The following is a 27,805-nucleotide window of genomic DNA, read 5'->3' on the forward strand; positions in this document are numbered from 1 at the left end:
GAGCTGGGATGGCCCCTGGCTGGCATACTCAGCCCCCCCCCGGTCCCTTCCAGGGGTGTCCCTGGGGTGCCACGTCCCCTCAGGTGGGGTCTATTTGGTACTCTGGCCCCTTGGGAGGGGGCTCAGGGGTGCCCTGTGTCCCCAAGGGGTGCTTGGGGGGGTCTGAGGGGTGCCCTGTGCCCCCAAAGGGTTCCTGGGGGGGGGGGTCTGTGCAGTGCCCTATACCCCTAAGGGATGGCCAGGGGGCATCCATGGGGTGCCCCATCCCCCCAGGAGGGGTCTGTGGGGTGCCCCATGCCCCCAGAGAGTCCTTGGGGGGGGGGTCTGAGGGGTGCTCCATAACCCCAAGGGGTGCTTGGGGGGGTCCATGGGGTGCTCCATGCCACCAAGGCATGCCTGGGGGGTCTGTTCGGTGCCATACACCCGGGGGGGGGGGGGGGTGGCTCTGTGCGGTGCTGTGTCCCCGCGGGAGGATTCCGTGGGGAGCCCCGTAGCGCCATGGGGCGCCTGGGGGCTCTCTGCAGCGCCCTACACCCCCGTGTCCCCGGGAAAGGCCCGCGGGGGTGCCCGCTCCCCCGCAGCCCACCGCCCGTGCCGCGCCGCTGCCGCCGCGGTGCTCGGCGCTGCGCAGCGACCGGCGGGCGCGGGGCGGGGGAGGTTGGGAGGAGGGAGGCGGGACCTGCCGTGACGCCGTCCAATGGGAATGCTCCCCGTGCCGCCGGCCGAGCGTGCGCCCTGCGCGGCCGGGACCGGGCGGACCGGGCGGCGACGACGGCGGGAGCGGGAGGTAGGAGCGGGCCGGGATGGGATGGGATGGGATGGGATTGGGAGCGGGAGCGGGCAGGGAAGCGGCTGCGAGGACGGGGCACCGCGGGGAGGGTGGTGGGGGAGCGGGATCCGAGCCCCGGGATTGGGATGGGATGCAGGGAAGGATGCAGGGACCGGTTTGGGGGTCTAGGACCGGTTTGGGGGTCTAGGACCTCGCCTAAGGTCGGGTTTGGGGCCTAGGAGAAGCTATGGGGCTCGCTTTGGGACTGCCCGTGGGGGTGTGGGGCCAGGGGAGGGTGCGGGTAGGTGTGGGGCGGACAACCCAGCTATGGGGTCTGGTACCAGCGGTACCAGCTCCGGGGCCGGACCGGGGCCAGGCGGGACTGGGACAGGGGATAGAAGGGCTAGGGGGGCTGCTGTGGGGTGGGGACTGGTGTTGGGATGCGGCAGGGAGTGGGGCTGGCAGCGGGGAGGTCCGGCAAGGGAGTGGGGGACCGGGGCAGGAGTGGGGGAGTGGGCTGTTTGGGGTGGGCTAGCCTGGGTAGCTCCAGGGCAGCCGGTTTTGCTGCCTGCCTGCCTGTACCAGGGCCCGCGGGCAGGGGTTTAGGGGACATTAAGGGACAAGAAAGTGACCGGAGGCAGCCTGGGGGAGCAAAGGGAGGCCGTGGCCCGGAGGCCGTGGCCCGGCGTGAGCGTGGCAGGCTGCTGCGGTCCTTCCAGGCTGCAGACGTGCCCCAGGACATGGAAACCCTCCTTGCCAGCAGGCAGGTCCTGCCTTCGCTGCCAGACACGTGGAGCGGCTTTTGCTCCGGAAGGAGGTCGAGACCGCTGGCTGCAAACCACCCCTGCGGGAGGTGGGGGGGGGGGAATGCAAACCAAGGGGGTTTTGGGGGGCCCCCGCTGTTCCCCTCCAGGTTTGCGACAGCGAGCTGTCCCTGCGTGGGATTTTGGGAAGCGTGTGGCGTGGGGCTGACGTCGCCGGGGCCGTGCTCGGCTTTGCCAGCGTTTCTTGTTCCCGGCTTCACCTTCGCGGTCGGAGGGGGGGTGGTTTGCAACCGGGATCGATGAGCTCTGGGAAGCGAACCCGAGGGAGGTGGGAAAGAAGAGGGGCTTTGCCTGGCCCTGGCAGCTCCTTCGCGATTCTTTTTATTGCCGGGCATCGTTCCCGGGCACGTCCCGTAGGACACCCTCCTGGGCATCCCCTCCCCACGGCAGAGGTTTGTTCCCTCTCCCCCGTCCCAGCGCGGCAGCGAGCGATAAAGTAGGTCAGGCGCTGGGCCGAGCGCGGCACCGCGGCTCCCCGGGCCCCAGGAGCAGGTCCCGTGGCTGGCGAGAGGACGCCCTTGAAGGTAGCAGGCAGGAGGCTGGGGGACTTTTTTTTTGGGGGGGTGTCCCGCTCAGCTGGCGGCAGCGATGGAGAGACCGCAGCAGGGGTTTACGTCCCCGGGGTGTTTGCTGCAGCTCCCCTTTGCCCCTGGGATGGGGGGGCTTGGATGTGTTTGAAACCCTCCTGCCTTGTCCTGGGGTCTCCGTGGTGTTCGGGGGGATCTGAGACCCCAAGGCTGGTCCACCTTGCGCCCTTCTTCCCAAGGGATGGCTCCTCTACCTTGTTTCTGCCCTAAAACGGTGGCGAGCCTGTGCAATTCAAACCCCTGCCCGGCTCTGCCTGCAAACCGCTTCCTGCCTTTTGTTTGGTAGCTGGGTAAAAGTTGAGGTCCTGTTTTCCACCCTGGGTGCGCCTGGCTCAACCTGGTTTTGGGAGAAACCCCAGGGGTGATTTTGGCACTGGAGAGGGCTGCATGCCTTGGCACGGGCTGGCGATAATCGGCGTGCTCCGGGCAGAATGGCTCCCGGCAGGACGAGGGACGTGGGGAGCGCTCGGCTGGCACGGAGAGGGAAAGGCAGCCAAGCCATTCCCGGGATGCGGTGCCACAGGGACAGGCCTTTGCCACCGTGGGCTGTGTGCCAGTGCCTGTGTACCTTGTGGGAGTCACTGGCTGCCCAGATGTCCCACATGGCCACCCTGGCCGGTGGCTGCTTCTGGGGCTGCGACAGGGCATTGCCCAGGGAGGACCTGTCTGGAAGGGTGGATTTGGGTAGGAGGGAGGCAGAAGGTGCCCTGCTTTCGCTGGGGGATGCTGAAGAGTCAGAGGTCCCTCAGGTAGCCCCCACCGAGCAGGGTGTTACCATCACCAGCACCTCGCCAGATGAGCTCGCTCCCCCATTTTGGGAGGAGAGGGGTTAAGCCAAAGCATCCCAGCTAAGCCCTGGCAGGAGGAGGCTAAAACCTCCAAGGCCTTCGTCCTCCTGGAGAACAAAGCTCACAAAGTGGTGGTAAGCTTGTAAAACCTGCGGGAATGTGGGCACCTTCGGAGGGGGGAACGGGGTCCCGCTGGGCTTGGCCTCGCCGCCCCGAGCAGCACTGTGCCTCGCAAACCCGGCCCCAGGTTATTTTCAGAACAATTGGTTGGCCGGGCTTCAAAAATGTCTCGGGCTTGTTTTTGGAGGAGACCAAAATCTGCAAGCCGTCAGCACGGGACGAGCATGGCGGGGTGCCGGAGCAGCCGGCGGGAGCGCGGCTTGGCCAGGGTGGCAGGTCCTGTGCCAGGGCAGAGCTGGGCTGGATGGGGCCCCATGCACAATGGTGCAGGAACCATCCAGGGGCTGCAAACCACTTCCCCTGGGAAGGGGAAACCACGAGGCAGTGTGTGCCCAAGCCTCTGGGAGGGGAGCGAAGCCCTGGGCTGGGAACGGGATGGCTGCCGGGCGTATGGAGGTGGTGGATAGCAAATTATTTTCTATTTGTCCTTGTGAATCCCAAATTTGCCGTCCACCTTTCAGTGAAGCTCTTCCAGGAAGGCAGCCTGGGCCCTGCTCCAGCCTCTTGGGTGCTGCCCAAGGTAGACGTGCGGGTCGTGCCTGGCCTCCCACCCTCTCTCCGAGCCCCTTCCTTTGCACCCAACGCGTGCTGGCGGGCGAACCCCGGCTCCCCCAGTCTCTGCCGTCCCACTTTTATTGATTCCTAGCTTATATGAAAGGAGCGGAGAGGGCAAGGATTGATTCTAGGCAAATACTACAAAGGCATCTACAGTTGCGGCTGGGAAGGACCTGGTTCGCTGTAATTATCGTAGTTAAAATATAACTTAATGAAAATGCTACCTCTGTCCCCTGGGCTCCCGTGTCCTCCGAACGCTGGCGTGGGTGGCCAGAGGTCCCCGCGGGGTGCGTGTCCCAGGTCTGGTGGCACGAGGGGGACCCAACGTGGCGTTAGCATGGCCGGTGCTTGACTTCCTTGCCCCACGGAGAGCCGAATTCGGCAGCCGGCGTTGGAATTAACTGTGCTGGGGTTTGCTGCCTGCACCGCTGGCAGAGGCATGTGTGCGGGATCCCCATCGCAGCCCTGCCTGCACGCTGCTGCCTGCTTTCCATCCACTGGCTACTCTTCCCCAGGGATCCCGAGGTGCTGCAGAGCTGGAGAGCCCCTGGGAGCCGTGTCCCGGCAGCCCCCCACCCCTCAGCACACGGCTGCAGTGAGCAGGGTGCTTGGGGAGGTGGTGCTGGGGGTTTGGCTCAGGGTGGAGGAGAAGCGGCTGGTCTTGTATTGCTCGTGAAAGGATGTTCCTCCTCGGGATCTGGGTGCTTTCAGCACTGTGCAAAGCTGTGTCTTCCCCAGCCTGGGGCTCCCTGGGGAAGAAATCTGCCATCTCCTGATGGAGCTGTGGGGTGGAAGAGCGGTGGTTGGAGCCGCTGGGGATGCTAAAGCTAATGGCAGCACATGGTTTCTCTTCCAGCATCCCGGAGACACCATGATCCCCAGCACAGGCCCCCGGGGCTGCTGCCTGCTCATGCTGCTCTGCCTTCTCCCCTGCCCGCGGGTCTGGGCGGGCAGGGATGCCGCGGGACTGGAGCTCTCCGCAGCCTCCTTCCTGCAGGATCTCCTCCAGCGGTATGGCGAGAGTGAAACTCTGAGCCTGAAGCAGCTCAAGGCCCTGCTGAACCGCCTGGATGTGGGAGTGGGGCACGCCAATGTCTCCCAACCGCCGCAGCAGAGGGTGAACCTCTCCCGGGTAAGGCAGGGGCTCTGCAGACCCCTAAAGTCTCTTTGCAGAGCTGCGGGAGTCTTGAGGCATGTGCTTGTCTCTTCCCTTCCCCAGTGCTTCAGCTCCGTTGAGCTTTTCGCCATCCACAACCTGAGCGAGGGCTCCGCCGTGGGGCACAGCGAGTTCAAGGAGTTTTGCCCCACCATCCTGCAGCAGCTGGAGTCAGGGGCGTGCGCCTCTGAGAACCTGGAAAATGAGGAAAACGAGCAGACAGAGGAGAGCAGACCCAGCTCGGCCGAAGGTAAGCAGGGGGGCACGAGCGCTGCCCAGCCCGGGGCACGGAGCTCAGGGATATGAGGCACCCTGGGACCTGTGGGACAGCCGGTTCTCCTTCCCGGCTCTGGAGCACAGGCAGAGTCTGGCAGAGACAAGAGGAGGCAGCTTGCCTACAGCAGCTGGGAGTCCTGACGGGTTTTTCCCCGGTGTGGTTTGTGTCGTGGGCTCGCGGCATGGTTTTGCCCCCGATCGCACACGCCGCAGGTCAGAGCTGTGCCTGCAGCACGGCTCTCCGGGACAGCTGGATGATGGGGACCTTGCTGTGAGTCCTTGTGGGTAGGTGGGGGTGACTTGCACGTTTAGGGACCCGCTGGCCTCCAGCCACCAGCGGATGCGAAATGAGCTTCCAGACATCCAGATCCTGACGATGCCCAAGGTCTTGGATCAGCTGCCCTGAGCACAGCACTGGCTTGTCCCACGCCATGAGGCCGGGGCTGACTCAGAAAAGCCTCTTCCAAGTAACCTGGTGGCTTCATTTCCACCTGCCCAGCAACAAAAATGACAGTTTGTGTCGCAGTTGAAGTGTCTGGAGCACAGAGAGAGACACTCCGGTGCTGCAAGGCTGGCCCCGGCGTCAGGGTATAGACCCAGAGCCAGCCTTTTCCACCTGCCTGGATCCGAGGTCTCGGGGTCCTCCCCGTCTCCCCGCACCGAGAGCCTCGGTAATGTCTGGCCCTCGTTTCTTCTCGTTCCGCAGTGTGGGGCTTTGGTTTTCTCAGTGTGTCAATGATTAACGTGGCCTCCCTGCTCGGAGTCTTCATCGTACCGTGTACCGAGAAGGCATTTTTCAGCCGGGTCCTCACGTTTTTCATCGCACTCTCCATCGGCACGCTGCTCTCTAACGCGCTCTTCCAGCTCATCCCAGAGGTGCGGTAGAAAGTCCCTGCCTCTCTCCCGTCTCTGAGGGCAGCTCTCCGGGCACCCTCTCTGCCTCCACCCTGCCGAATCGAACCGATCCCTCCGTCACCCAAGGCTGAGGGCTTGTCTCAGGGGCTCCGCAGGGCTTTTCTCGCCCCTCTGAGCACCAGGAAACCCTCGAGAGTGTGCAGGCAGCGCGGGGAGGCTGTGTCCTTCAGCCCTGCTGGGTCCTTGCAATGCTGCTGGCCAGGTCTGAGGTCCGGGAAGATGGTGGGAGAAGCTGTTTGCTCCTGCCCCGCGGGCTGTGTCTGCTTTGCAAGGGAGTTTATCCCTTGGAGGGATGTGCTCAGCCCTGCTTCATGCAGAGCTACCTGGCTCTGAGGCCGCTGAGATGCGGCAGCACTAGTGGCGTGAGCCAGATGGGAAGACGTGCAAGGTGGAGGAAATATCAGTGTAAAAGCACAGAGAACAGCCCAGAGAAGCACCAGCTTCCTCTTGAGTCAGCCAACTTTTACAAATGTTTTAATTGCCCTTTTTTCCCCCCTGATTTACAAGACCGATGCTCCCACAAGGGTTTAGGCTTACATGAGGTTTCCTGGTGCTCTGATGGGACTGACAGATATATTGCAAATTAATTGTGTTGTAATTGCACAGTTCCGGAGTTGAATAAATACACCCACGTGCCCTCAGATTGGACACCTTTGAAACACGCATGCTTCCTCAGCTCCCCGGTCTGGGAGGCTTTGCATAGCCCTTGTGGAGCCTGGGTAGATGATGAGCTGGATCCGAGCTCGTGCACATCCAGCCTTAAAATGCTGCATTTAAGGTGCAGCCTTCCCTCTGAGCAGAGCACCCTTTGCTGCCGCTGGGTTTTGCTCCCCGGTGTTGCCTGCTTTGCTCTTGGGCAGCGAATGCCTCATCCGTGTTGGCGGGGGATGTTTTTTCAAGGCTCCTATCCAACTCCAGAACTGCGACTTTTATTTGCCGAACATAAAAACCAAGTGCCTATATTTCCTGATCTGCCAGGATCTGAAGTGCCTTACGTACGCTCCACCCTTGCCGTCAGTCAGAGCATCCCAGCGTGGCTTGCGGGGACCGGCTGCGTCTCTCCAGGCTGCAGGACAAGGATGGAGCGTACGAGATGCTCGGGGGACCTTGGTGCTCTGTGGCACTGGAACAGCCACCCGATGTCCCACGGGGGCTCGGGGAGCAGAGCTAGGGTGCTGGCTCTGAAACGTCCTGGCTGCCAAAACTCAGCTCTAGCCCAGTGCTAAAAGAGAGCTGTTTGATCCAAGGGAGGGCTCCTCTCTTGGTCGTTTGGTGCGAGCTCCACAGCGGAGTGTCCCTCTGACCCTTCCCAAAGAGCTGTTTCCAAAGCCACTCAACACCAGGTTCACCCCTCTTGAGCCAATGCCAGATGAACAAGCAATCACTAATGAATGTCCTCTTCTCTCCCCCCTCTCCCTCCCTCCTCTCTCTTTCCTCTTGGTGTGGATTCCTTCCCCTCCCTCCCCTTCCCCACGTTGATCTCCTTTCCCCCCGACAACCTCCCCTCGTCCGATTCCCCCGGGGTGGGTTTGGCACGCACGCCGCAGTCTGGGGTTACGGTTTCCTCTGCGTGACCGTCATCTCCCTCTGCTCGCTGGTGGGAGCCAGCGTGGTACCCTTCATGAAGAAGACCTTTTACAAGCGGCTGCTCCTCTACTTCATAGCTCTGGCGATTGGAACTCTCTACTCCAACGCCCTCTTCCAGCTCATTCCCGAGGTAGGGTGAGGATCGTCGGGTCTGTCCTTTTCTCTCTCTCTCGGGGGCTGTTTCTCTCTGGGCGCTCGCTGGCTGGAGAAGGGGAAGGCGACATCGGAGGGGAGCCGAGAGCGAGGTACAGAGGCTGGAAGCCCTTCGGGACCGCAGCTGGAGCTGGCGTTTCGCCCCTCTTTGGAAGGGAATCGCTCCAGGGAGGCCTCCGGTCTGCTTCAAGCAGAGAAGTGCTATTTTATTGCCCTTCTAGCCCTGCAGGTCACCTTTGTGCCGAGACAGTGGGGGCTTTCTAAGCCTGCTTTTAGCATCCCTGCCCTGGTGCAAGGTGGTGGATCCAATGGCTTGGGGCACAGCCAGCTTGGCTGGGGGAGTGAGGGAGATTAAAGGTGCATGAAGGCATTTTCTGAGCTTGCCCCTGAAGCAGCTGCTGCTTAGAGAGAGGTCAGAAAGCGGTGATGTTGCCCCAGAGGTGCCAGGGACAAAGGCAGACACGCTGCTGGAGACTGTTCCCCAGTCCTGTCACTTGTCCCCTTTTGCCTCCAGGCGTTTGGATTCAATCCTCAAGAAGATTATTACGTTTCCAAATCCGCCGTGGTGTTCGGGGGCTTCTACCTCTTCTTCTTCACGGAGAAGGTCCTGAAGATGCTCCTGAAGCAGAAGGACCAGGTGAGGCTGAGCAGGGGCTGCTTGGAGTGCTGCTGGGGTGGGAAACAGCAGAAATGGCAGGGGTAGCTGACACCCGTGAATCCCTGCTGTCCCGCAGCATCACCACGGGCACAGCCACTACGGCCCCGAGGCTCTGCCTTCCAAGAAGGACCAGGAGGAGGGGATCACGGAGAAGCTGCAGAACGGGGACCTGGACCACATGATCCCGCACATAACCAGCGAGTTGGAGTGCAAGACCCCCTCTGGGGACGAGAAGGTTGTGGTGGGCTCCCTCTCTGTCCAGGTTAGTGCCTTCTCCTGTCGGGTGGCGGGTGGGCGCGTGGAAAAAAACCTTCATGTCAGTGAAAAAGAGCAGTTTTGAAGCCCGTTGCACCTTCCTGACAAAATCCTTTGTGTGTAGTGGAAAGCAAACGGCTCGGGTCAAGCCTCGTGTGGATTTAATGCGTGGAGGGGTGGGTTCCCCTGGCCGGTGGAGGGAGCGGTGACCTCCCCCCGAGACGGGCTGGGTGCTGAGTCCCCGCTGTCGGGGTGCCATGGCAGGATCTGCAGGCCTCCCAGAGCGCGTGTTACTGGCTGAAGGAGGTGCGGTACTCCGACATCGGCACGCTGGCGTGGATGATCACCCTCAGTGACGGCCTCCACAACTTCATCGACGGGTTGGCCATCGGGGCCTCTTTCACCGTCTCCGTCTTCCAAGGGATCAGCACCTCCGTGGCCATCCTCTGCGAGGAGTTCCCGCACGAGCTGGGTACGTGAGTCCTTGGGGAAAGGTGCTGCGAGGGCTTTCAGATCTGCCCCTCTTTAAGGCTAACCCTGCCGCTTTCCTCGTCCTACCCGTTGTTTCTTGAGGGAAAGGCAAATGTTGGGCGGAATAAACAGAGTAATGAGGGTGGGGGGAAGGCGAGGCTGTAAACTACACTGAGTAATCACAGCTCTAAAAATAACGAGGTAATATGATGTCTGAGATTTAAATTTAGATGGAGACATCTGAAGGAAAAAAAAAACAAAAAAAACAACACCTCGTTGGTTTGGGAGGGGGGAGGCGGGCAGCGGTTTGGGTTTGACTGTCCGAATTTATGCACGGGCAGGGCCGGGAGCTGGCAGGCAGCTGGTGTGGTCAGCGCTCGGCGCCAGCGGGGATGGGGAGCCCACGCTTGACCTCACGCAAAAGCAGGCGCTGAATACGAGCACTTTGGTGCTGTCCCAATGCTGCTGCCCACCCAGTGATAGCCCCCTCCCTCCTCATCCTCCCCGTCCTCTTCTCCCACAGGGGACTTTGTCATCCTGCTGAACGCCGGGATGACCATCCGCCAAGCGCTCTTCTTCAACTTCATCTCTGCCTGCTGCTGCTACGTGGGCTTGGCCTTTGGCATCGTGGCCGGCAGCCACTTCTCTGCCAACTGGATCTTTGCGCTGGCCGGAGGGATGTTTCTGTACATTGCGCTGGCTGACATGGTAAATGATGGGCCAGGGGGGCTGCCAGGTGCATGGTTGGGACCTCGCCAGGGTTTGGTTTTTTTTTGCCTGGCTAGGAAGAGCTCTGGCTTGCTCTCAGCCTGGAGAGGGGATGTTTGCTTTGTCCACCTGGCAAACACAGATGCTGTCTGTAGTGGCCGGCGTTCGTCTCTGCTTTGCTTTGCCTCCTGGGCTGGTGGCACGGTGACCCGGCTGAGAGCCCCAGGACGGGTGGTGTGAATATTTGCCGGGATGGTGGCACGGGGTGGGAAGCAGTGAGGAAGGACGGAGCCACTCCAGTCTCTGAAGTCAGCCATCGCTCTCTGTTCTCCCTACAGTTCCCTGAAATGAATGAAGTCAGCCAGGAGGACGAGCAGAACGGCAGCATGCTGATCACCTTCGCCATCCAGAATGCAGGGCTGCTGACGGGGTTCACCATCATGGTGCTGCTGACCATGTACTCCGGCCAGATCCAGATAGGGTAGGACCAGCCCGACTCACAGCCCTGTTCCAGTTTTTCCGCTTGTTTTTTTGTTTGGTTGGTTTGGGGGGGGGGGGAAGGGGTATTTCTTTTTTTTTTTTCTTTTTTTTCTTTCCTTTTCCTGCTGCAAGCAAACAATGGTATCTGTGTGGGCACTGACATCACACTACAGAAGAGGAGGCATTGCTTTTAAAGCTATTCCACAGACTTCATTTTATTTTGGTTTAAGGCTGAGGGGAGCTTAATCCCCTTTGCTGTAGGACTGAAGTGACCAGAGGATCTCTTTCCAGTGTCATATCCCTTCTCTCCTCACATGTCCTGGGAAGGATGGAGTTGGGAGACAGGAGCTCCTCTAGCTGCGTTGCTCCCCTCCTTGTGCTCGGAGTGGTGCGATGGGATGTGATGCTCTCCTGACCCCTTTGTGGGGGGTGTGTGATGGGGACAGATCAGTACAGACCCTTCTTGGAGAGTTACCTACCAGCCAGTCCTCGGAGCTGTGCTCTCCAAGCACAGAGGGCTGCCGAGGAAGAGGAGGCTCGAGGAGCACAGCTCATGATTTGAGCGTCACCCTTGCTGTCTTCAGAAGCGTGTCTCTGGAGCCACGTCTGGTTTTGCTCCTGTTCTGCCTTGGCAGCCCAGACGATGCCCTGGGAAGAGCAGGGTGAAGAGGGTTTTTTTTTTCAAAGCACATATTCTGGGCGTCAGCGCTCGGAGCAGAGGACACCAAACCGCACCTCATGCGGGTCGGACTGACACATGGGCTGCGTGGGGCAGCGGCTGGGAGAAGGCTAGCAGGATGCCCTTACCTCCCTTAGGTCCCTGCTGCTGTATGGGGGGGGAAGAAACCCCCTTCTCCTTCTGTGAGGGCACCCATGTGGCGATGCTGGTGAGAAGGGCATGACAGCAGCGCGGGGCAAGGGCAGAGCCGGGACGGTGAGCCTCTGCCCAGCCACAGACTCCCCAGCCAGGGGATCGGTCCTTAGACTGTGACCAAGCTCACGCCGACACCTGGGAACGGACACCGGTTTTTAAACACTGATGCTGCTGAGTTGCTGAGGTTCGGGGGTGGGGGGTGGGTGTTTTTTTAAAAAAAAAATAGACTGTAAACCTCTTTAGGTTGTGTGTTTCCAGCCTTAGGGAGTAGCCAGAGAAGGGTGTTACAGGCACTTCACAGCTCTGCTTCTGGGCTGGCTTTCCCCAGATTCACTAGGTGAATTGACTTATTATCATATTGATAACGTTGCCCACCCCGCCCGTGTTGCTTGAGGTTTCCTTGCACCTCCTTTTCCCCCCAGACCTCATCCTGCACCCAGGAGTGGTGAGTTTGTGGCCACGCTGATAGGCGGGAGCTGACTTAGGCGGCTTACCCTAGTGGGTACGGCGCTGGATTGGGATGAACGAGTGGTGCGGATGGCTTTGAGAAGTGCTTTGGTGTATGTGCCGGGGATGGCTTGTCACTGAGCGTCTTCCTTCATTCCCTGCCTGTGCAGGTGGCCGTGGGGGTGTGTGACAGGGTGATGGCCATCCTGCCACCTCGGCTTGGTGCTGCTCAGCACCGGGGGCTGGAGCTGAGGTTCCCCGCACCTTGCCTTCCACACTTTCCCTTCCACACTTTCCCTTCCACACTTTCCCTTCCACCCCTGTTGGAAAGCAAAGCGGAAGGTGTGCCAGGTATTTTTCCTGCCCATCGCAAAAGAGACAAGGGACTTCAGCCCTTGACATAGCCTGGGGCAGGCTCAGCACCATCTGGTAGCGTTGTACCCTGGTTTGATCGCTGGCTGCCAGTACCTCACTGTAATTCTTAATTTGCCTTAGGTACCAGCTGGATGCTGTTCCTCTTAGGCTCCTAACAGTTGCAATTAAGTCTGTAGGTCTCTGCCTGTTGAGATGTGGCACTGCCAGTATCCTCGTGGCTCAGCACCTCTGCTCTCGGGGGCTTTGGCTAGGCCAGGCATTGACTTTGTCCCCTTGGCACCCAGGAGGCTGTTGGCTTTGTCCCGCACCCAGAAGGTTAAATATCAGCATGTCAAGGAGCAGGGAGCCTTCTTGGGAGCACCCTTCAACCCAGAGGTCCCACACGGTCCTTGGGCCGCTTGCTGCCATTGGTGATGCCCTCAAGGAGAGACGGGCTCTGCTTTATCCCGTGCAAGTGTCTCTTGTTCGTGTGGACGGTCATCGTAAGTCACTCATCCCTCTGCGGCTGGTCCGTGGGACAGAGCCACCTCCAAGCAGTGTGACCTGTCCTGGCTCGGGCACCCAGCCACCTCTGCAGCACTTCGCAGTCATTACCCGTGCTTTATGTTGCTGCTAATTTATCAGTAGTTGGGAGGAAAGTGGTATTGGAAACTCCCTTTCCCTGCTTGAGAGAGCTGCAGCCCCGTCTGACCGACTTGATGTGGAAAAACTGAGTCCTCTGAATGGCATATGTGCCCTCTCTTCTCTCTCAAGGAAGTATTTGGAAAACACTGTATCGCTGGCTGCTTTCCACAGAGCAGAGGGCAGCCATAGCACTGCCAGGGCTAAGTCGTGGCTGGCAGGAGCCGTTCAGCGGTGCGCACAGATGGAACAGCCTCTGCGTTGGAGGCGAAGGGGGGGGAAATCTTGTTTTCTGTCCCCTGGGGACCGCAAGGTGCTTGCAGACTGTGGCTGGGAGGTCCTCTGCGTCCCCAAGAGCTGGAAACGTGGCAAGGACTGACGCTTGGCTTCCTCGGAGCTGGTACGGGCCCCTCGGCACATGACGGTGGGGATCATGAGTCCGTCGTCTTCTCATTTCAAGTTTAACCCTGTTTCTTGCCAACTGAGTTGACTTTGAGAAATCTGCGACCCAAAGATTGGGTGTGTGGGTGGGGGTGAAACCCCTCAGAGAAACAAGGCTCCTCGCAGAGAGGGACCCTCCTTCCGCCACAGGACTGGTGGGAGAGAGCTCCTGTCCCTGGCTCAGGCAGGCTGGTACCTGCTGTCGGAGAAGGGATGGGGCAGGCAGGAGGACGAGGAGGGAAAGCGACCCAAATTGAGCTTGTTATGGATTTTCATCCGTGTTTCCCTTCCCGTGTCCAGTTTGAAGCTCAAGTTCCATCTCAGTATTTCAGTAACTCAGGTGTTGTAAGAGATAAGCGTTGAAACAAAGAACATAACTTATGTCACGTGAATTGTAAAGTTATTTGTAAAATTCCATAAATAAAATATATTCTGTAATGACGGAGGGTTGCAAGCATGCTCTAGCGGCAGAAACCTCCCTGTGGCCAGAGCCAGTTGGGGTGTGAAGGGGCGGGAGCTCCGCTGGTTCAGGATTTTTCCAAGGGGAAGGCTTTGAGCCGGGCTGGAAAGCCTGGGTGATGCAATCCTGCTTTTCCAGCCCCAATTTCCAGGGCTGTGCAGTGCAGCAGGCCCAACGGAAGATGGCACTGACACCCCCCCCCCCCCCCCAAGCCTGCCCGCGTGGCACAGCGTTCCAGGAGTTGCCTTTAAGAGTCAAAAAGCCCTTTTTCTTTTTTTTTTAAATGTATTTCCAAGCTTTGACGTTTGGCTGGAGGGAGGCTGAGGTTTCGGAGCAAGGCTGTGGGATGTTGTATTCCTCTCTAGCTCACACGAGGGAGCCTGACTCGGAGCAGTGTTATTTGTGTCCTTGCTTCCCCACCCTGCGTTAGGAGAGGGAAAAAAAAAAAAGCATACTTTGCTTTTCTACTTCACTTTTTTTGCCTTTTTATATACCGTTACCCTCAAGCTGCCAGTTCCAAGTGGCAAGCACAATTTTTAGAAACCCCGTTACAGCTAAAGAAAACAAATCTTGAAATAATGTGGTGTTTTTTAAAAATAAATGCTACATTAAGGAAGAAAGGTCACAGAATGCATCTGACTCGCTCTCTCTCCTCCTCAGCGCTGGCGCAGTTCTTCCAGGGGCCTGTCAGACAGCAGTGCTCCTGGCCTGTGCATCGAGGCTTCAGGTGGGCTCTTTTTTGCTGCAAAATCCTCATGCTTTGATGAACGCCTGCAACCTCAGTTACCCACTTCAGCAGAAAGGTTAAACCCAGCAAGCTGCCCTGGCTGGGGTCACCCTCGGCCCTCAGACAAGCTCTAGCCCTTCTTTCTATTTGCAGTGGGAGTGTTAACGCTTGTCTCTGCTTCCCCATATATCACAAGCTGTTGGGCTGCGCGAATGCTGCACGCCCCGTGCCCGATTTCCCATTCTGTGCTGCCAGATGGGTGCGGTGGAGGTTTATTTTTACCTGCTATGTCTCCCCCCCCCCTCCTCTTTCGGCCCTGAACCAGGCCATGGCAGGGGGCTGCTGAGGAGTGAGGAGCCCCTTGGCCTCATGGAAGCAAGAGGCATCGCGCCCCTCTCCTCACAGCCCTCCCGCCATCTTGCCCCCCTCCCGCCCTCCCGTCGCCTAGCAACACCCCCTTGCCCTCCAAGATGGCGGCAGGAAAGGGGGCGGGGAAAGCACTCACGTGACCCGCAGCGCAGGCGCCGCACCTCCCCGCTCCCCCCGCCGGCTGACGCGCAGGCGCGGCGCGGAGGGGCGGGGCGGGCGCGGAGCGGCGCCTGCGCAGTGCGGTGGGGGGAGAGAGAGAGGGAGGAGGGCGGTGTGGCGGCGGGGGGAGGGGGGAGGGGAGCGGAGCAGCCGCGGAGCCGCCGCCGCCGCCGGGGGCACCTCAGCGGCTCATCCCAGCACTCGGGACCCGCTTCAACTCCGCCGGGAAGTACCTCCGCGGTCCCCTCCTTGGTGAGGGGAGCGGGGAGGCCGGTACGAAGCGGCCCAGTTTGCCGGGGTCCCCTCACCATGTCCGGGCGCGGCCACAACAAGCTGCCGACCACCGAGCGCATCGTCAAGGGTGAGGGGCCGGGGGCGGCGAGGGCGCCCCCTGTCTGCGTGGGGGGCGCGCACTGACCGGGGGGGGGGGGCACGTTGGGTAGGGGGGAGCCTGGGTTTGGGGTTTTTTTTTGGGGGGGGGGGGGGGGGTTCCGGTGGGGCACCCCTCCTGAGGGAGAGCCCTGAGGGGGGGGGGCAGGCCGGGGGGGTCCCCCTTGTCTGGTAGAAACCTCTGCGGAGGAGCCTGGGGGGGGGCATCTCGGTTTTAAGTGAGGCTGGGGGCAGCACCTGCTCTGAGAGGAGTCTCACACACACACACATTTTTGGCTTGGGGGGGTACCCCCCCCCGGTCTGAGAGGATGAGCAGTCTTGCCTCATTTCTCCTTTGGTGCAGGTCTTCACGCTGGTGCAGTGCAAGGATGGGGGGGGGTGCAGTGCGTGGGAGGTGGGGGTCCTGCTGCGGGGGTGATGGGCTGGGGGAGCCCCGGCCCCATGGGGCTGTGGACACACGGGTAGCGGGAGGCAGGTGGTGGCAAGGGGCGGGGGGGGGGGGGGCTGGCATCCCTGCCCTGCTTTGGCAGGGGGGATCCCCGTCCTGGGGAGAGCCCAGTCCCCAGAGGAGGGCATGGGCGGTGGGCTCGGAGGGGAGAGGTGCCAGCCCCGGGGGGGGGGGGGCAGCTGAGGCAGGCGTTGCGTTCCTTCACACCCATGAGGTCCTCGCCCCCCAGCCTGGGGTGCTGAGACCCTGCTTTGGGTGGAAGCAGGGCGCTGGCCTGGCCCTGCTTTGTATCTTCCCCTGAGGATTGGGGGGGGGGGGCGAGAGCTCACCCTGCCCTCATTCCAGCAGCTCCCTGCCTGCTTGCCTGTGCCTTGCCTCCCCCAAAGCCCTGTTCGCTCTTTCGATGCCCCGAGGCGGGTGCCAGCTGGCCCCCTCTTCAGGACCCGTTATAGTAGGTACTATTTTTGAAAGAGCAGAAGACACCGAAGCAGTTAACGAGGAGAGAAATACGTTAGCTGAGAAACTCCTGGATTAGGAGGAGGCTCGTATGATGTACATTTCACTGCCCTAATTGATCTAGTGCCATTATCGTACCCACGCATTGGGGAACATCCACTGCGCGCCTTCGCTTGCTTAAACTTTTGCTCAGCACCCACCGCTGTAGCCAAGAGGCACCCAGCTGTCAAAGTTACACAATCGCCCGGTTATTAAAGCTTCTCGCCTGGATGGCTTGAATCGTTGCAGGGAGTAGTGCTGCCCCGAGCCGGCTGATGAAAGGAGCGGTTTCCCAGGAACGGTTATAATATACGGGTATGGGGTGTGCCCACCAGAGAGATGCATGCTGCCATCTCTACCTTCTCTTCTGGATGTGTCCAAATTGGTTTGGTTTTTTGTTGTTTTTTTTTTTTTAGCCTGTCATGTGGCTGATCACATGTTTAAACGTTAATAACTGTGGCCTCAAATGAAAGGAGAGTGGACTAGGGTGGCAGCCCGCACTTTGAGGCCCCTCGGGCTTGGTTAGCTCCACACTGACCGCGGGTGTCTTTCGTGGGTTGCTTTCAGCATGCCGCTCAAAATAAGGCTGGTGGGCTTATGGATTTGGGGGACCCGGGGTCTTCCCCAGAGCCGTGCATGCGGCTTGGTGATTTGTAGGTCTGCAGGCAGCCCGAGTGGCTGGTGCAAACCATAAATCTCCTGCTAAATCCCAGGCAGCTGCGTGTGTTTAGGTTGGCCTTGTTCGGGGAAGGTAATGTCAATGCAGCCATTATGATTCAGCTGAGTCGTCCGTACCGACATGCTGTCCCTGCTGCTCGGGCTTCCAGATCCCAGGAAACCCTATCAGCAATCCTGCTGATGTTACCAATGCCGCTCGGGGGCTTGACAACCCTGCCACATCCGGATGGCCCCCGCTAATTTTGGTAATTAGTCTGTAGCCAGGTGGGGTGGAGGCTCGTGGTGTTGGCTGGAGCCTGCTCGCTCCATGCACTAATGCTCCGAGAGCCGTGGGAACTTGTCAAGGAGAGGATTTGATTTCCCCCAGGTACGCTTGGGATGCTGATTCGAGTGTCTCTAGAAATCTGGGGAGGAATAGCTTCTTCCATGGTTGTGATTATTGTTTAAAGGTGGTGACATTGTTCGCACTTATTAATAATTTAAACCTGAAGATAAAAGCTAATTTTGTTCAATTGAAAATGCCTACAATTAAGTAGGATGTAGAATTTTAACTATGTTTAACCTATATATTTACATCTCTAGAGCCCTGTAGAAGTGTTAACTATAATTACGTTTAGTCAGGAGAAATACAGTGTTTCCATTTGCCTCAGTTTTGTGCTTAAACTTGTACTTGGGTAGCTTCATGTTCATTATTAAAATCTCTAATTTTAGGGTATGTCAAGAACTGCTTTTTAGTAGCCCAGTTCTAGCAGCAAACTGATGGCTGATGTTAACTGAGATCATTAATGTTCAGACTTGGTGCTCTCATAAGAGCACTTGGGGTGGTTATGCTGGAAATCTGAGTGATTAGCTAGGTCTGGTTATCTACATTAGGCCAAAGATAGGCTTGAATTAACTGATGGATCCACAGCCTGTGAAATACACGTTACGCAGGCACGTGGGCGCGATGCTTTGGGCTGCTGCAGTGCCCCTGACACACGTGGGTTGGATGCTCGAGCTCAGGACTCGGGCATGGTGGTTGCCTTCCCACCCTGAGCCCCGTGAAAACAAACCTGCAGAGCTTTTTGTTGCACAGAAGCGATCCTGCTTCGTTCCACCTCCAGCGAATCATGCCTGCAAGGTGCGACGTCCTCTGGGAAGCAACAGCAGTGGTAAGCGTAGCTGTGTGCTGCGAGGATCCTTTCCAAAGACACGTGAGCATGGCTGAATGGTGGAAGGCAACCCAGCTTACTGTGTTTGCAGTTGCACCCATGAAAAATTGTTTTAAAAAACAGGGTACTGGTATTTAGACACCTGGCTGAGCCAGAGCAGATAATCTAGAGTGATTTTCTGTATGTGTGTGTTATTGAAGCATTGCACTGTGAACGAGGAGCAGCTAGGATCCGGTGCCCTCTTTTTGGCAGCCCTTGTGTGTTTGTCAGTAATTAGTGACGTGCCTAATTCACGTACTGTTCAATAGTGCCTGTGCTATGTTTTATGAAGTACTGCTAGGTTTCTGCTTTTCTGTAGATAGGCAGACTGAGCCGCCATCAGTGGGTTGACATTGAGGAATTGTGCGGTGGTGGTAAAGCTGGGACCGGTGCTGAGACCGCGTAACTAAAAGTGTCCTGTAAACAGGTGGGTTTTTCAAGTTTGCGCTTTGCTGTCCTTTCATAAGAACTTTCATAAGGCTTTTTCAGGCACCTTTCTGCATATCTAGTTTATTTTTTCCGCAGCTGAAAGATGTTTAAAGTGCGTGTATGGAATGTAAGACCCCTGACGTGATGCTCTCTTACATGTCAGCTGCCTGGTTCGTGGTGTGAACCTCTCAGATGTGTTGTAAATCATCTGTTTAATACCTAGCTAAGGTTTGTGGGAGTGAAGGAACGTTGGGGCAATCTGAGCACGCTTACCCCAGCAATATCTCATACCACCTGCGTGTTCAGCTTGGGTGAGGTCATGCTCGAACAGAAAACACCCGACGAGCTGCTCCCCTTCTCTGCACACAGTGAGCGCGTGCCTTTGTAGCATGGCAGAGATGCTGCTAGAGGCATGGAGTCCAATCCCACGGGATTTGTTCAGCGAGGCTCCCGGTGCCTTCAGCAGAAGCTGTGCCTCTGGGGAGCCAAAAACCGGCGTCAGATCAATAGATGCTGTCTTCAGAGGCTTTGGAGAGCTTCCCCCGCGCTGCTGCCAGGTGGATAGGGTTCAGAGGGTGTGCTAGTTCATCTTGTTGGCTGAAGACGCTTTCAGTTTACGAAAAATGTGTAGATTCCTTCCTACCTTTTTAATATGAACTACTACTCTTGAAATGCAGTTGGATGGTTGAGCATTGGGCTTTCTCCAGTAGCAGTAGGTTGGGAGCTGTAGAGAATTTTTATAACAGAGCGCGCCAATACAAGAGTCAAAGTAGCTTTGTAATTGCATGGAAAGCAAGGGAAGGCTCAGGAAAATCTTGAATACAAGGGAAATTGCGGTCGTTGAAAAGAAAAAATATGTAGTACCATCACTGTGATTGCTGTTCGTTTCATGTTTGTCTTCTGTAATGCTTTAATTGGTTTGTCTTGTTTAGTGTTGCTATTTTGTAGCTAATAAGGAATACTTGAGGGGGAAAAAAGAGCTGCGAAAATGGCTAAAAATGGAGGTAAAGGCCAAGGTGCGTGCTCTCAGACCTGGGGCGTGCCAGAGGAAAAGTGCAAATACCATCAGGGTCAAGATGCGGTGGTGGGATCTTTAAAAAGCAAGTTGTGTCATAATATAGCAACTTGTCTGGACAGAGCTCAAGAAGGTCCTGAGTGTAGATAACCCTTAAAGCATGAACCCCATAGGATCTCTCCAGATTACTTGGGAACCTGGTTTTTTGGGAGTCTTTGTTGCAGGAAAGATGGTTTGTTATTTGTAAATCGGATGTGCTAGGAAAAGGGGTAGGTTTCTGGCTGCGCTGAGACTGGGTCTTGCAGAATTGGTGCTGATTTTGCCAGATCATGTGGCACTTCATCCAAAAATGAATCGGAAGTCGAATGCAGTGCTAAGTGGCACTTCTGCAAACATCTTAGGGTAATGCAAGCTGTTCAAGCACTAGTATGCTTCATGTAGCCCTCGTCTGTCCCAGAGCGAGCCAGCGGTACCCTTTTTTTGTGTATGAAACTTCCCAGAGCCAGGTGTCTCTGTAGCCTGTAACAGAGATGCTCTGCTGCCATGCTAATTAACAGAAATGCCACCACTGGTGGCAAAACGTAAACCCCAATGCTGGGCTTGGGTACTAAAACCTGTTTGGAAAACTGTGATAAGGCATCAGGGAAAGCAGATTGGGCTGTCTTTTTATTTATTTCCTCTGAGAATAACACCAGATGCTTCAGATCGGCGCTGGAGGTGGGATGGAGAGGAGGGAAGGTCGTGTCCCTCTGGAGCCCCCCATGTTTAATATGTTTTTTCTGGTTCCCTGCTATCTGGCTATCAGCCTGTGAAAGGTTAATCCCATTTCTCCTGGTTCAAGGCTGTGCCGGCTGCTTGGAGGGCCCATTCTGTAGCAATTGGAACAAATGAGCCCGGATTAGCTAGGTACTGTGCTGAAATAGTATTTTTCATTTAATAAAAGAAGGCAGAGTTGAGAAGAATTTGTCTCCTCTAGCTGTAATGTTTTTGGTGCTCATTTGGTTGCATGGGCAGGAGAAGGCAGGCTGTTCCTTAGGAAGTAGGGCAGGGTGCTGGCTTAAAATAGCAATGAACGCTGGGCTGCTTGTGATGAAGGGAGCTATTTAGGTAAATCCTGGGGTCTCGGTGGGGGCAGAGCCGCCTGCTAATCTAAAGATACTCCTTGGAGACCTATATTTGTCCGGGATCCTTCCTGGCTTGGTTGGTTTTCCAGGTGTTCCCTGTTCAATCCCTTGCACTCCTCTGCAGATTGTGTTGGGATGGCCGGTGTATTTACTAGATGTACAGTGCATTAATGTCTTGGATGGTAATGGAATTAGACATCATTAAGCAGCGGGAGCAAGGAAACAGACTATGTAAAGGCATCAGCATTATCCTATAATGCAAGACTTGGCTCTGAATGGCTCTTGGAGGCTGGTCTGCCAGGCTCATGGTGCCGAAGAGGCATACACTGATGACACTTAAGAGCCGGGTCAAGTGTACTGGGAAGACACTTCAGGGCAGGGAGCTTGGTGTAGGGGTAGAGGGAGGGATGCGGAGCAGCTCTGCACCCAGAGCATCTCTGGTTAGGATGGCATGGACCAGAAGTGAGATGGAGGATGAAGGGTGGGCACTCCTGCATGCAGAGGGTGCTCAAAAGCGGTAGGAAAAAGAAATCTCAGTGCAGCTTTTAAAGATTTCGCTGGCAGGGAGGAGGAGTGTCAGGCTATCCGGGCTGCACCCTAACTTCAGACCTGCAGCCTCCGAAGCAAAACCTTGCTGCTGTCTCTGGCTGCAGTGTCTCCAGCTATGAAACCTTAATAGGATCTCGCTGTGTTTCCATTAGGAGCAGAGGTGGATGTGAGCGTGTTGAGTAATGTGACCTCCTCCAGCTGGGAGCCTGGGTATGCCGCCGTGAGAGGGCTTGTGGGGTTTCTCTCTCCAAAAGTCTGCATCAGTCTCCTGGCTTCTGAGTGCTTCCCTGCCTTTAGTGAATACCTTTGCAATGGTGGTGGCTGTAAGACGTGAGTTTAAAGCACCTTCACTGCTCCAAGCCGTATCTGGTGAGAGTGTGCAAGGATCTCCCTTGTGTAGGACAAGCAGTACGGGGTAAATTTCAGGAAAACGGGGAGAAGCGGTGTCAACAGTGATCCCAGTAAGAGTCTTCGGTTCCCTAGCCTGCTGTAGAAAATATTCCCTTTTATCAGTTGCTGAGGTGTAGCGAACGTGGTAAAATGGCTTCTCAAACAGCGGTGAGAATATTATCCCAAAGGTGATGTCTCGGATATGTATCACAAAGGTTTTCCAGAGGAAGACAGAGGCGCAGAGGGCTGGTTTTGCTGGTTCAGCGATAACTGGGGGCTCCTGTCACTGAGCTCCATCCCTGGCACGTGAATGTCTGTGAAGCTGCTCTGAAAGCATTGCTAGAACTTACTTAGCCCATTTATTGGGCTACTTACTCTTTGGTTTGCAAGAAAGCTGCTCTGGCTGATCTCCAGTATGGCCACCGGCAAGATTTTAATTAGTTTGCAGCTCCCTTCAGACCGTCTGCACGTCTGTGTGGTTATAAGGTGATATGTGGGTATAAATGTCAAACATTGGAGTAAGCACATTGCAAGAAATGTTTTAACCAACGCTATTTTGATCCAGTGCGAATGCAGCTCGGGTTGAAGCATTAAAGCGTGAGGTGGGAAGAGAAGAGAAACTGAGAACCCTACTGTGTATGAGTTTGTCTTTTTTTGCTGCAGTGGGGATTGCAAGTGCTCAAATTCTTGTTTATGGGTGATGTGACCACCTTTTGCTGGATGCAATGAAACAGTCACTTCTCCAAGGGCCTGCAGGCTGGGCTCTGCGTGCTTCCACTGCGGTACTTGGGCTCCAGCCTGAGTGTTTCTGGGTGTTATTTTGTTAAGGTTTCCCATGTGGAACAGCCTGCCTACAGTGTTGTCCTGAGCAAGATCTTGAAAGTTTGCAATGTGCAAAATTGTGTCTGCTTAAAGGAGTTTTAAAATGGGAGCCAGCACCCCCTCCCCGGCCACTGCTGGTGGTGGGGTCAGGTTTACATTCACCAGCAGGTGGGGGATTTGCCTTTGACACAAAGACCCCGCTGTTCTTGTATTAATGATCTATTAGTGGACATGCTGGCAGCTTGCTAACCTTGTGAAACAGGTGGTGAATTTCCCTGCCTGCTGACATCTAGGAATCCCCTCCCGTCTCCTTTGGTGAGCTCACTTTTTTTTAAGTAGCTGCAGCTGTTTGCTGTAGACCTCGGCCTTTTCCTTCTTTTTTCTTTTTCACTCAAGCTTAGCGGTGACCCCCTTGAGTGGGCTGAGAGACCGTCCCACCGACGGACACGTTGAGAGGAAGACACCAGGTTTGCTGTGGGTCAGTGTGCTGTTGAGTGATCGTTTTGTAGGAATAAGTGTATTTTTAACTGCTGGAAAGTCTATAGAGCTTGAGGGTCAAAAAAAGAGATTTTTTTCCAGGCTGGTATTGAGGGCTTATGTGCTCTCCTTGACAGTAGCTAGCGAGTTGGCACTCAGTGATGTAAGGAGCCCGTGTCCCCAGCAGAGGACTTCGCTCTGGACAGATTGTCTCAATGACAATCCCAGGTAAATCCGCATCAGTGCTGGTCATTAAGAGAGGGACCTACGCATAGCAATGTGGGCGCTGGAAACTTGACGGACCTTGCAAGCAAGTATGATTTTAATGTCTGCATCACTCCTGAGGAGGCTGAGGAAATTCAGTGCGCACTGAATACTTTTTCGGGAGAGCCTCTGAGCCGCAGAGTGCTTTGGCACAGCATGGATCTGGGTCTCGGCTATGGCCGAGGTTCAGCTTCGTTTTCGGTGGCAGGGCGGGAACCCCGGCATGAATAGCCGATTGACGCAGGGAAAGCTTTGCGAACAGCTCTCCTGGCTGAGAGCTGGGCGGCTGATGTGCAGTGACAGTTTTAAGTCACCTCCGTTCTAATTAAATACTCCCGGTTTTAATCTCAACCGGCTCCTTGAGGAGCGTGGAGAAGGAGCAGAGTGCCAGCTCCACCTCGCGGGTCAGCAGCCCGGCAAGGGGCCATCGTAGCTGCTTCTGGGCTTGCCTACCATGGCAAATCTTGGCACACAGCTCTGTTGGTGAACCCTCCTTGAGTAGCCGCTGTTTACTTTGGCAAAGACACCTTTTTTTTTTTTTCGTAGTCTGATAACACTGTTTACTGTCCGTGCTAGATGTTTTGCCATCAGAACAGTTTAAGGATAATTACCTTCTATCCCGATTAAAGTTTTTAGGAGTCCATGAGCACAGTTCAGGTAGCTATAAAGTTTCAGAAGCTGTATGGCTTCCGCAATGCACAGATGGACTTTTGATTTAGGTAGCTTTTATGGTTTCCTAGCCTTTTGGCTTTGCACTTAGTATTTCTGCTGGTCTGTGGGAGCTTTAAGCATGGCCTGGGTTATGCTCGTTTGGCACACATTATGTTTGTATTTGCATTTTGATGCACAGGACTGTCGCTTGCTTTTTTTGGAATTAAATGCACCTGGCTTCTGCACAGACTGTGTGTGCCAGATTCTAGTAACCGAAAGTCAACATGGCCTCAAAATTTGGGTGTTACTCCTTGAATGACTGAAAGGTAGTTGGTAAGGTAAAGACAGATTTGCTGATGGGAACGGTTCAGTTGATTAGTCTTTCTCCATTTCGCTTCACTCTAGTATTGTGATGACTGTGTCTCTCCCCCTTCAAAGAAATCATTCAGCCTGATAGAATTCGACACACAATATAGATATTTTTAGGGTTATTGTGAGGACATATTCTGGTTGTCCTACAAAAAGGAATCTGGCTCAAGGTAAGGATCAGAGCAAGCTCTCTGAACCAGTTGCACACTGGGAGGCCAGCTTCAGCTCTAGCAGCACAGCTCTGACTAGTTTCGTATAAAGCTGGAACTGCATTTAATGCTCCTCTGTATTTGAAGGAGCTGCCATTCAGTAGGAATTTAGACTGGCAAAATGGATGAGAAAGATACCAAAGTCTTGTGTGCCAGATACTCTGTTAATGGGGATGGGGTGTGCGATGGTTTTGGTTGATGCTTAGTGCAGGAGCTGTGTGCAGGGCTGGGTCCTCCTACAGCTCTTCCAGGGGTGAGAAACAAAACTTTTTTTTTTTTTCCCTTTTTTTCTTTTTCTCCATTTGTAAGTCTTTGGAGCTTCTGAAATCTGGGGTTTCTTACTCATAGCAAGAAAGGAAAATTGCTGCCCTCGGAAGATTAGAAAGAACATGCAAAAGTTTGGAGGAGGGCAGACAGAAATGGCAGTAGTAATAATTTCTGGCTCTTGCTGCATTTATGCAAGGAAGGTGTTTGCTTTACTTGGTGACTCTTCTGAGACGTTAATGTTATTTATGCTAGCACAATCCAGTGGCAAGGGGAAAAGTTACTTATTTTCTCAGGTGGTAGGAGGCTATATATTGCTCTACTTCATGATCACTTTGTTTGCACATAGCTTCTGTAGCTGGAGAGAGCAGTACTTCTCTGACATAGCAGGGTCAGGGTGCCTGTGCCAGCACTGCTTCAGACTGAAAAATGACACAGATTATTTGTCAGGGCTTGGTCCAGGCTTTGAAAAATTGGTATCAAGCATACATCTGTTTTTGCAGACTCTCATGTAAACTTGCCCTGAGGCACCCCAGGGGAGAGAAAATGTCATGCAAACCAGCATAGGGATTCTTAAAGCAAAGACATCTCAGCATTTTATGACCAGAAATTTGTATTGTTCATAATTTCAAGAAAATAAAGATTATTCCATGGAAAACTGGGTAGCTGCTAATAAATATTAGGACTAACAGCAAGTTTGAATTTTACAAGCTTACTCTAGCTGTTGAGCTTCAACCCATCCTTGTTTTTGGTCTGGACTCCCTAATAGGGAAGAACTGAAGCAGGTTGGCTAGAGCGTTGCTGTAGGTAACGATGGCATGCATCACTTGCCTTCAAGGTTTAGTTCCCCGTTAATGACTGTCAAAGCTCTGCACGATCCTGAAACTTAGGCTTTCTGCAAGCACAAAATAGCATTGCTGTTGCCTTTCGTTGCTGAACTTCTCCAGATCGTTGCCTGGCTCTGTTTGAGCCCTGGACTCAACTTTGAATAGACAAATGTAGGTTAGGTGTGAATGGGAATAGAAATGTCTGATAAAAATAACGTTGGGCTATTTGGAAATTGGGAAAAAAAAACCCCTGACCTGCTGCTCTTGCTATGCACAGCTCAACACAGGAGGCAGCTTTCTCTTTGCCTTTCAAAGGGGGTACAGATGGCTCCCATACAGACTTTTCCCTGTGAATGTTTCTACCTTTGACAGCCGGGTCCAGCTTCGGTGGCGGCCAGATCTCCGTTGTGGCAGATGGACATCTGTCATCCCCAGTCGTCAAACCCTTAGCCGAATGTCAGTCAAATATTTCAGATGCCTTCCAGCACAGGTGGAGAGGGTACAGTAATTGGAAGCTGTTAGTACCTTACGTCATGTGTCTCAGCATAAGAAAAAGACAGCTTTTACTTGTGCTTAGTTTTGTCTGAGCTATACTGGCTGCTTCAAATTGCCCAAAATGTACTTTTTCCTCCCCAAAGTGCATCTGTAACCATCTGTTCAACTATCTATCTGTAACATCATTCATTTGATGAGGAGCAAGCAGGGAAGGGGGCTATTGCATTCACTGCCCTTCAGATTCACTCCCAGATGGGTGTCAGGAGTTGCAGAGAAATCTCTCTCAAGTTTGTTATCAAGCATGTTTAATCCTGGGTGATTTTTTTGGACTTGAAGTCCCACATGTCCCAGTGTGGGAGGACACCTCTTTTCCTTAGAGACCCAAACACTCAGGGAACAAACTGAGTTTTGCTGTAGCTGCCACTTCAGGCAAATAGTACTTGCTCCTTTTTCAGTAATGAATCTCACTTTGTTGCTTTGTACCAATCCAAGGGACTTTCAGATATATAAACAATAATTTGAGGATCACTTTGTTTTCTCTTCCATGGTACTGGCTCTTTCTGGAGGTGTGGATCAGTCAGCCCTGCTCTGTCTGCTGCTACTGCCTCCAGTTCTGGGAGGAGAGGATCTCAGCTTTGTTTCAACCACTCTCTTACGAAGATGCGTGATAGATTACGTGGTCCAACCCAATCTGTGCTGGAAGAGCCATGATGAAGCTTAATAGGGGCATAGCTTAAGTACAGATGTAGAAATGCAACACATGCTTTTCTCCCGGAGGAATATAGAATATAGTCTTTTTGCACTGAGGGGCAAATGAATGGGCTGTGATGCTCTAGTTCTGTAGAGTTGGTGGTTGAGAAGCAGCTTTTTGTCAAATTCTCCCATCCTTAACTATCCATGTCCTCTTGGAGTGCTGCGAATACCCACTTGCTACTGGTCTGGCAAATAAAATCTGTGTTAATTTTGCAGCAAATGGAGTCTTGCACCATACTCTAGCAAAGATATCCTATCCTCTTCATTTTACTGAAGCCCCTTGAGCACAGCTGACCTTTTAATCCATTTTACACCTCAAAAGTTCACTTGCATTTGTGTCCTTTTGTTTGTGTTTTGGCATGCAGCCTATGTCCTGTTGGTAGAGTGGGAATTGTAGTCTTCTCAGGAGCGATCTACAGAGTGTGTTTTGATGCCCTTGCAAAATTATGAGTCCCAGACCTAAAGATTTCACTATTTAAACTAGACTGGGTGCAACACGTGGTTTTGTGTACAAAGGGAAGATGGCACGAAGATCACAGCGATTGCTGCTCCAATGTTGTGAATGTTTTATCCATTGTTTTTGTCAAAGTCTGTGGGCAGTGCACGGAAGGAGCTGGCTCTGAGGGTGAGCTTAGCACGCTGTATCTTTTCACTGCTTGGGCACTCTGGGAGTAGCCACAGCATTTTTTTGTGAGATAAGGAGTTATTTCCCCATTTTGCAGATAGGAGCAGGAAGTGGGCAAGACTCTTCCACCCTTCTCAGTGCCCTGGGGGTGCAAGATTTCAGGTCAGCTTTTGCTCTGACGGCCGTGCCAGCGCTGCTCCCACTGTCTGTGAGCCCAGGCTGGCTGCAGGAGGAGCCCCCTTCCTCTGCACCCTCCTGCTGTGCTGGTCACTCCAACAGAATTGAGCATTAATAAGGATAAAATTCAGATCTTTAAAAAAGTGGATATTTGTGCATCAGATAACCACTTGCACCGAGTTGACTAAAGCCCTTACACAGGTTATGCTGGCTAACAGGATTACTTGCTTTGACAACACTAATTACTTAAGTATTCGTCCTCATCCCTTGCTGCATGGGGGAAATGGGCATCGCTGGGTTTTGGTTTTCCCAACACTCGGCCTCCAGTG

At 54.8% G+C, this 27,805-nt stretch overlaps 2 protein-coding genes across 10 annotated transcripts in view; both read left to right on the forward strand.

Annotated features, from left to right (window-relative positions):
• Positions 1-713: 713 nt before the first annotated feature.
• SLC39A14 (solute carrier family 39 member 14) lies at positions 714-10,425 on the forward strand. Of its 5 annotated transcripts, XM_052806178.1 has the most exons (10): positions 770-787; positions 4,219-4,298; positions 4,560-4,835; positions 4,923-5,109; positions 7,598-7,767; positions 8,305-8,427; positions 8,525-8,710; positions 8,968-9,175; positions 9,698-9,882; positions 10,221-10,425. In XM_052806178.1, exons 3-10 carry the CDS (start codon positions 4,575-4,577, stop codon positions 10,365-10,367), a joined length of 1,467 nt encoding a protein of 488 aa, XP_052662138.1. In that variant the 5' UTR covers positions 770-787; positions 4,219-4,298; positions 4,560-4,574; the 3' UTR covers positions 10,368-10,425. The 5 variants fall into 5 exon arrangements, with proteins under 5 accessions (XP_052662137.1, XP_052662138.1, XP_052662139.1 ...); XM_052806177.1 differs by lacking the exon at positions 4,219-4,298 and having other exon boundaries at positions 714-787; XM_052806179.1 differs by lacking the exons at positions 770-787; positions 4,219-4,298 and adding an exon at positions 1,658-2,117.
• Positions 10,426-14,950: 4,525 nt separating this feature from the next.
• The window catches only part of PPP3CC (protein phosphatase 3 catalytic subunit gamma), a 35,095-nt gene continuing 22,240 nt past the window's right edge, over positions 14,951-27,805 (forward strand). For 4 of the 5 annotated variants that reach the window (XM_052805631.1, XM_052805633.1, XM_052805632.1 and 1 more), the window contains exon 1: positions 14,951-15,196. In XM_052805631.1, coding sequence (XP_052661591.1) covers positions 15,145-15,196 — 52 coding nt within the window. In that variant the 5' untranslated portion in view covers positions 14,951-15,144. Of the gene's footprint in view, positions 15,197-16,974; positions 17,092-27,805 lie in introns of those variants that run through there. The other variant, XM_052805634.1, reaches the window with a different exon arrangement.

This window comes from Harpia harpyja, chromosome 13 (genome assembly GCF_026419915.1).
Source record: "Harpia harpyja isolate bHarHar1 chromosome 13, bHarHar1 primary haplotype, whole genome shotgun sequence".
NCBI lineage: Eukaryota > Metazoa > Chordata > Aves > Accipitriformes > Accipitridae > Harpia > Harpia harpyja.